This window comes from Biomphalaria glabrata, chromosome 9 (genome assembly GCF_947242115.1).
Source record: "Biomphalaria glabrata chromosome 9, xgBioGlab47.1, whole genome shotgun sequence".
Taxonomy (NCBI): Eukaryota; Metazoa; Mollusca; class Gastropoda; family Planorbidae; genus Biomphalaria; species Biomphalaria glabrata.
In genome coordinates this window covers 15,217,546-15,226,312 of record NC_074719.1, presented here as the reverse complement: position 1 = coordinate 15,226,312, position 8,767 = coordinate 15,217,546, and the positions used below count along the sequence as shown (strand labels likewise).

General features: G+C 30.9%; 1 protein-coding gene across 5 annotated transcripts in view; it reads right to left on the bottom strand.

Moving 5' to 3' along the window:
* Positions 1 to 8,767, bottom strand: part of LOC106068338 (tudor domain-containing protein 5-like) — a 50,150-nt gene that overhangs the window by 31,399 nt on the left and 9,984 nt on the right. For all 5 annotated transcript variants that reach the window (XM_013227675.2, XM_013227676.2, XM_056041667.1 and 2 more), the window contains 9 exons: positions 8,009 to 8,163; positions 7,589 to 7,691; positions 6,046 to 6,134; positions 5,175 to 5,386; positions 3,352 to 3,490; positions 2,751 to 2,812; positions 2,584 to 2,653; positions 2,099 to 2,179; positions 1,060 to 1,185 (listed from right to left, as the gene is read on the bottom strand). In XM_013227675.2, the coding sequence (XP_013083129.2) occupies positions 1,060 to 1,185; positions 2,099 to 2,179; positions 2,584 to 2,653; positions 2,751 to 2,812; positions 3,352 to 3,490; positions 5,175 to 5,386; positions 6,046 to 6,134; positions 7,589 to 7,691; positions 8,009 to 8,163 (1,037 nt within the window). The remainder of the gene's footprint in view (positions 1 to 1,059; positions 1,186 to 2,098; positions 2,180 to 2,583; positions 2,654 to 2,750; positions 2,813 to 3,351; positions 3,491 to 5,174; positions 5,387 to 6,045; positions 6,135 to 7,588; positions 7,692 to 8,008; positions 8,164 to 8,767) is intronic.

Genomic DNA, 8,767 nt, shown 5'->3' with positions numbered 1-8,767 from the left:
GCTTTCTTTAGTATTATGTGTTTTTCAAACATCTAATAATGTAATTGTGTACTATTTTGTGTACTATGTGTAATTGAGAATGTTCTTGGAGTGATACAGAACTGATGACATCTGATTAACTCAGGAATAGTTATACAAAACTGATGCTTCTTCATTGCACAGGCATCTGGTTAACTCAGGAATAGTCAATCTCCATGAATCAATCAAGAAAAAGTATGCTAATTACTCATGAGCCACATAAGTTTCGACATTTTTTTCAACTAAAAAAGTGGAGAAAATGTATTATATAATATAGTAGCTAGTTAAACCACTGACACATTTCACTCAAACAAAGACCAATATATCCATCAAGGGCTTTGAAAGTTTTTAGAATTGTAGTACCAGTGTTTTGTTTTTTAACAACAATAAGGAGGTCAACGAGAGTCTTTCTGGATCTTATCCTTTCAGAAAACTTCACTATTTTGTGCAATGTTTTATTCTCTGTTGTGGGTTGTACAATGAAACCAGACCTGATATTTCTGTAACCCTCATTCATGTCTACTTTTGAAAGTGTTTTAAATACATTTCAAACAACATTTTTGTTTTGTGTTTAATGAAAAGGTTGATATTTGTAGTATGTGTTTATGATTGAGTATGTGTGTGTGTGTGTGTGTGTATTTAGATTACAAATTTTAAAGAGTTTTATACAAATAATAATTAAAATATTTTCTAAGAGCTAAAGTTGTTAAGTTTCAAGCCAGCTTGTAAAACATATATTTAAGGTGCTAAAATAAGCTCACCAACATAATTATATTCTAGTCAGTTCTGACAAACCTTTTAGCTGAGCAACATACAGTATTTACTTATCAATGACTAATACCAATACCATGCAACCATCTGTTTGATTTTAATCATGGGATAAAAATAATTATTTTAATAACATTTTTAGAGTTCTTTGGAGTAACCCTGTTGAAGGCTGTATAATATATATCAGGTCTAAATATTTGACTAAATTCAAGTTTACCGGTAAAAGTGCTTAATAATAAAAATAAAAAATGTATAAAACTAGGTATAACTCACAGGGCTCAGATCAAATTGATCATCTGCAATAAATGTACAATATCCCTCTTGGGTTAGAACATCATTGATGTGAACATCTTTATTTTCATCATTAGTGTCAACCAGACAGAGAGACAAAACTCGATCCTAAAACATAACACAAATATATCCTTTTCTTAACTATATATTTTTTTCCTTTAAACTAATATCATTTTGATTATTATTTTACAATTGGACAACGCTCAATGACATAAAATGTATTCAACAATCACACAAAAACTAATTCAAGTGCAACACAGAAACTAATACATCAATCAAACACAAAATACATCAACTGTGTCACAGAATATAGTCTATTATCCAGTTTGCTGATGAGGTTATAGTTATAGTGTCTGTAAAAGTTAGCTCAGTGCTGATTTTTTTTTTCCTAGTCAGTCATAGTATTTCAATTCTTAATACAAGAACACATGAAGATTCTATAAACGATACTCTGAAGAAACATGATTTTTAGATTCATTCTATAAATGATATGATTCTATAATTTGATTCATTTAATAGCCAACTCCCTTAATAGTGGGCTACAAAATTATAGAAGAAAATTACTTCCTTTTTACTGCCAATCCAAAGTTTTTCTTTAACCAGTTTTTTTTTTTTTTTTACTAAGCTTTGTCTTTTGAAATTGAAACGCTAACAGTAATGCTAACATTTTATTATTTAATGTTGTTTTAGGTAAGAATTTCAATAATAAACTTCTAATATTCTGTTATCTGTTTTGCTATTTTAATTTGACAGTTTGCATGAAGGGAAGTAACCAAAATCTAGATTACTTTTCTTTCTCAAATTATTATAGGCAGGTGCCCTGAACTCAAATGGAAAAAAATGTATTAAGTGGTTATGTAGATTCCTTTAAAAAAAAACAACATGTAAATTAAAAAATGTAGGGTTCAACTTAAATTTTATGAACTAATTGGGGAGAAAAAAAAAAGTTTTGTTTTTTTAGAACCTGGTACAAAAATTCTATTGAGACAAATGAAAAGTGTAGATGACTTGAAAAATGTACCTTGATATTTGTAACTAAACCACACAATGGTCTTTCCTTTGACAACACTAGCATTCTGTCTCTGGCACCAGGCTCCCATTTCTGAAATGTTTTCAAGTTTAACAATTTACATTCAATACAGTCAGACAAAATAAAATCAACAAATAAGATGCAATAATTTTGAAAACAAACATTTTAAGATACAAATAATTTATTTCATAATGAAATATTGGGATAACAAAGAAAGAAAGCTCATCTAAAGAGAGAGTCCATAAACTAGCCTAGAAGTAATAAATAGTAAAACAAAATGTAAAAAACAATGCTTATATTAAAAATATTTCTAATAATATATTTTTTTCCATTGACCAGCTGGGTTAAATTCTGCCTTAAGACGGTACGTGGAGTGGAACATGACAATGCTTTATGTATGCTCCAACTCTAAGTTAAAAGAAAAAACAAATGTTATTTATTTTTAAAATACATAAAAATGTTCAATACATATTTACCTCACCAACAGGGTGTAGATGACTGAGTCTTGCCTGTATGGCCTGGGCTGGCAGCTTTAAAAACTTGGCCCTGATATCAGAATAATTATTTTTTAGTTGGTTGCTTTGCCTTAAACTATCAATAATTATGATTATCATTGCTTACAAAAGTTAAAACTACTACTTACTTGAGCAGTCTGAGTTGACTTACTGTCACAGAGCAGGTATTGCCATAGTCAACATAAAATACCTAGAAAGGTTAAAAACAAATGTAATGTGAATAAATAATACATAACATATTACATTCACAAACAAATGTGTAACTATAGACATTTTGTAATATAATTTTAAACAACATCAGGTTTTAAAAAAGCATTCTGAAAATGATCACATGATACTTGAAGAATTTCTTCAACACTAGAAAGAAATATTTATTTAGTCTGAAAATATTCATCAAAAGGAAACTACATAGTTTTTAAGAACAACTTTTCATTTCAAAAACTATTTCATGCTTTCAATTTATACACAATTTCTATAATAGATACTTTCAACTAATTCATAGAGGGTTTTTTACTACTTGGTAAAACAATATGTCCCGAGCTCAGGTGAGAAAGTAGGAGGGTTTGGCTGGGGATAGTGACCTTACCATGTAAAAAAGAATTTTTGAGTTTACATGCTGAAAAGGCAGCCAACCCCAGAGGATGGCATTGGACCATAGATATATATGAAGCATGCTACTCTAAAGAGGTTTTGGATTTTTTTTTAAAGCATAAAATATTTTTGAATCACCTCATAAAAAGGTTCCTTGATATCCATGATAACAGCCCGATACCAGTATCTATCTTCAGGATAAATGGCAGCACACAGCAAACCTTTTTTGGCAATGGCAGGCGTCATGAAATATTCTCTGGATAGTTTTTTTGATTCGCTGATGACAAACAAAAATTTTTAAGAAAAAAACAAACAGCAATAATTAGGTATATTTCAAAATTATAGCACTAAAACTTTATATTATGTTGCAGGTAATGTTAAATTTATCTTGTGAAATTAAGACAACTACAAGGTAATCATTAATGAAAATAATATCAAAATTCAAAATTGTTCCATGTTAGGGAATTTAAATATTTATTAACAGTACAATAAGCAATGTTTAGATTCAGGATAAGACTTTATCTAGAGCTTCCATTGTAGACTTTTAGTCTACTCATTCTATTAGGGTAGCATTGGCACCATCACTAAAGCAGCCTAGTCATTGCTACATGACCTGCCAGACCATCCAAAAGTTAGAAGAGGAAAAAGTGGCTTCAGTGCAGTCGATGTGGCCTAAAAGGAAACACAAGAAAAACCTGAACACTATTAAAACCCTGTGCAAATTAAGCCATTATCCCAATTGATTCAGGCCACATTTTAGAGAAGAGGAAACTGTCTTAAATAAGTTATTCTTTTCAATTCTGGTTAGGCAGTGGAGGAAGCAACTTGCTCTAGACTTGTATGGAAATGTAACTCATTACTGTAGGATAAACATTAAACATCATAGATCACTCAATACTCAATATTCCTGACAAGAACATATAACTCTACCACCATACAACCTTTAAAGTAGAGAGAGCAAAAAACAGCCCACTTAACTAGACACAGCCATGACCAGATTAGTTCTTTATGGTCACTTTAGATAACTTAGAACTTTCACACAGTTTAAGTTTATAAATGTAATTCAAACAAGTGACTGTTGAGTTGGGAGTTTGTGTGACTAAGTAAGTACAAATGTGACAGTAATGTTTGATACATTTTAAAGGCAAACCACTCTCATGGACACTCAAGCTCAAACTCTTAAATATACAGTCTTTGGTGTAATACTATTTCATGAGTTTCTTAATTTTATGCAACCTAAATACTCTAATGTGCTTAACTACATACAAATAAGATGGACATTTTTTCAAGCGAGTTTTGGAACTTAAAAATGAAACATAAGAAAAATTTGTCTTTTTTTACAGATTTTCTCTGTCACCTGAACAAATAAAATGTTAAGATACAAGAAAAAAATGTGTTCATTGACAATATCTGGGGCCTTATTAAAGGTTTCAAACAACTTGCTCTATTTGCAAATAGTTTGCTCTAAAGAATAACTATGTTCCAACTGAGCCAAATATATTATGACAAACTATCAAAACACAACTAATTAGTTTAAATTTTAATATTTAATTCTAAATTTAATAATTTTTTTCCTTTTGTTTGCCCATCACTGTTCAAGGACAACAATCTACTAAACTGCCAAATAATTCATTTTGAAAATGTATAACAATACTAATGACAAACGTTAAGTATCAAGAACGTGTGTATTTTGCGTTAATTAAAATTTAAATTAAAGACATGGGAGTTAGGGTGTTTTGTTGAAAAAAAAAAAAAAAATAAATAAATTTCTTAGTCAATAAATTAAAATCCATTGAAATTATTTAAATTTGTGTACAATTCATGCTAAATATGTTGCGATGCGCAGTATAAAATTTATTAAGAGTTCATACATGCATTATACTCTAAAAGTAAGGTCTTCACTAAATTATAACAAGGTTAAGTCATTTGGTGTATGGAAAATAAATTGATTGTGTACTCACTAAATTTTCTCAATGTCATCCATCAGGTCCTCAAGAGCTACTGTGGTCTCAGTGCCTCTCAGCTGAACCCAGAACAAGGCCGGAGTGACAATATAAGAAACAAACAGATTGATGTACTGGTGCTCTTCATCAATGGCAGGTAAAGGCTGTTGCTTATAGTAACATCCTGGCCCCACAACATCTATGGGCAGCTGAGGAGTGTCATCTGATTGCTGACAGAAACAATTATATTTCATACAAAAATGATTAAAAATAAATTCTAACCATAATCTCTAGCATTCTTCCCCAAAACAAGAGTACAGAGTATCTCTTAACACAGACAAATTCAGCCCATAGTTTCATTGAACATGTTTTCAGACCCACTGTAGGGAGATTGTCATGTGACTTTATACAATTGTTCATTGGAATTTTTTCTCGTACACTCTTACATTTGTAATGTACTTTTGAGAGTAAAGGTCTACTAACATGACAATATAGATTAAAGGTAGGATGGTGTACATTATACAAATGTTTCTGTTGTGGTGCTTTCATTTATTATTTTAAAACATTAATGTCTTTTATACAAATTTCTTTTAAAAATTGTATTATTGTCTAAATTAAACAAAAAAAAAAGCAAACTTCATGTGAACAAATGCAAATATCTTGAAAATTAATTAAACTACACTATCGCAAGATTTAAAACTACACTACCTGGTGATTCAAACAAACTACACATCATGATTTAAAACTACACTACCTTGTGATTTAAAACTACACTACCTTGTGATTTAAACTACACTACATCATGATTTTAAACTATACTACCTTGTGATTTAAACTACACTACATCATGATTTAAAACTACACTACCTTGTTATTCAAACTACACTACCTCATTATTTGTGAGTGGCTGGTAGATGCTGCTCAGTTTGTCAAACTTTCTAGTAGCCACAACATCTTTCAGATACACACGATATTTATCTGCAAGATACATTATACATGCAAAGAACTGGAAAAGAAAACTAAATACATTTTATAAATACATAAAATAACAAACAAAGAACTAGAAAAGAAGACATGAATAAGTCAGGGTCACCTTTTAGACATTCAAAAAAATCACAGACAATGAGAATGCTAGCTGCTCTATGTGACCCCAGTGTTGTACTAAAACTAGAATAAAATGTTTTTAATGGAAGCAACATATATTTGTAGAATGTAGTTTTTATTCACTAAGCAATAAAACATATTCTTAACAAAATATTTAATGATTATTGTTCAAGTTAATAAAAATAACCTAACAAAATTGAAAAAGAGGCTAACTCTTAAGAATCCATAGGAATGGATTTATATGTCTAAAATTTAAGGTGAGACAATCCAACTATGTGGATTAAAAAAATTTAGAATTTAGAAAAAAAAGATGAGATTATGACCAAACCAGAGAGGTCATAATGAGGTAATACTGACTACTCTGCCTGTCCCTAGTCAGGATAAAGGAGGATGTCCTGGCATGGGTCTAGCAACCCCACCTTTCAAACTCTATTGCTACTGAACACCAACAAAAGAAGACAGAAAACTTTGTCCTGGGTGCAGAAAACTCCTCTACACTTGGAACAAGATGAAAATGATAGCCCAGAACAGGGATTATGGAGCTCTATTGTTGAAGGCTCATACTCCAATAGGAGTGACAGTAAGTATGACTGAGAAATAAATCAAGACTACCACTTGCTTTGAAAAACAAAAAACAGCTAAGATATCTAAAGGAAGATAAACCTAACAAGATTCAGACCTCTTTCATACAACTTGAAATATAAGCAGAGATCAGACTTTCCAAAAGTCAGCACTATAACCAGAAATCAATCTTTTATAAACCCTGCAATGTAAACTGAAATCAGTCTTTCCAAAACCCTGAAACATAATTATAGATCAGTCATCCATACACCCTGCAATATAAGCATAAATCAGTCTTTTAGACACCCCACAAAATATTATAAACATAGATCCTTTTTTTTTACACCCTGCAAAACATTATAAACATAGATCAGTCTTTTATACACCCTGCCATATAAGCAGAAATCAGTCTTTTATACACCCTGCCATATAAGCAGAAATCAGTCTTTTATACACCCTGCAATATAAGCAGAGATCAGTCTTTTATATTCCCTGCAATATAAGCAGAGAACACTCTTTTATACACCCTGCAATATAAGCAGAAATTAGTCTTTTATACACCCTGCAATATAAGCAGAGATCAGTTTTTATACATCCTGCCATATAAGCAGAGATCAGTTTTTTATACACCCTGCCATATAAGCAGAGATAAATCTTAAGGCTTAATATTTAGATACAGAGTATTTAAACATCATAATGTGCCTATGAAATGATAGTAACTATTGCAAATGTACCAAGTAATGTACACTAAACTTTTGCCTGCTCACCTTTTGGACATATGCTGATCAAAACATAAGGCAAACTCATCAACAACTGTTTGATACCACCATTACAGTATTTGTCAACCTCTAGTGCTACACCTGTCATGTCCTAGTGGAGTAAAAAAAACAACAAAAAACAAAAACTAAACAAATCTTAAACACACACACACAACAGAATGTTACAGTAATGGTTGGTGAAACCAACAACAATTGAAAAATATAATTGGCATCTACATGTTAAATTCCTTATACATTAGTTTTTGAGCATGTTTATAGGGGTTGTCAAGTCCTGCCACCCTATCTTAAACACATACACACATATACATACACGTTCTTCTCTAAATTATTTATAATTATGTATTTATAAAAGATTAAAATTCATATTAAAAAATGTGAAATTATCAGAACAATAACTAAAGCACCTACTTTGTACACAGACTGAAATTTGGACAAAGGGATACCATCTTTGTGCATGGACAGAACTTGAACTATTGTGTCCTTTGTCAGTTGGTCAATTTCCACAGGAGGAAGGTCTGTGTCATCAGCCAATTGTTTTTCTTCTTTACCCTCCGATTTTTTGTCTAAATTATTAATTATTTCAATGAGTAAGAGTGCCAATTACGACTTTTTCATTGGTTATGCTTAGTAAATGATACCAAAGTTAAGCATAAAAACAAAAAATAAACACTTGCAAAATGAGATACTAGGAAAAACAGCAGACAACCAGAGATCACATATGGAATGATGCAACCAGGAAGATGGTTGGTGACATTTAAGTTTGTAGCATATAAAATATACAAATCTATTTGTCTAACAAAATATAAACTATTTTGTGGCCACATAGTAAAAATGTTAGCCAAAGTACGTCAGACTCCAAATGGGCAAAAGAAAAACAAAAAGTGGATTGGAAAGAACAGAAAACGGTGAGTTCTACTTTATTAAGACAGCCCTAATAGCAAATACTATTGACTACAGAGCAAATGGGGAAAAAAAGTATGATTGATAAAGTCAAAAGTCTTTATGTTTCATAAGTCTTGGGGTGCTTGCTACATCTCCCTGTGGCATGTTCTTTGAAAAAGGCTGAGGATAAAGTAAAGTTTGCTTTTCTCAAAGCAATATTAGAGCTTATTATTTTTACATTTGGCTCCTTCTGTCTTGAAAGACAATAGATGAAAATAAAATGCC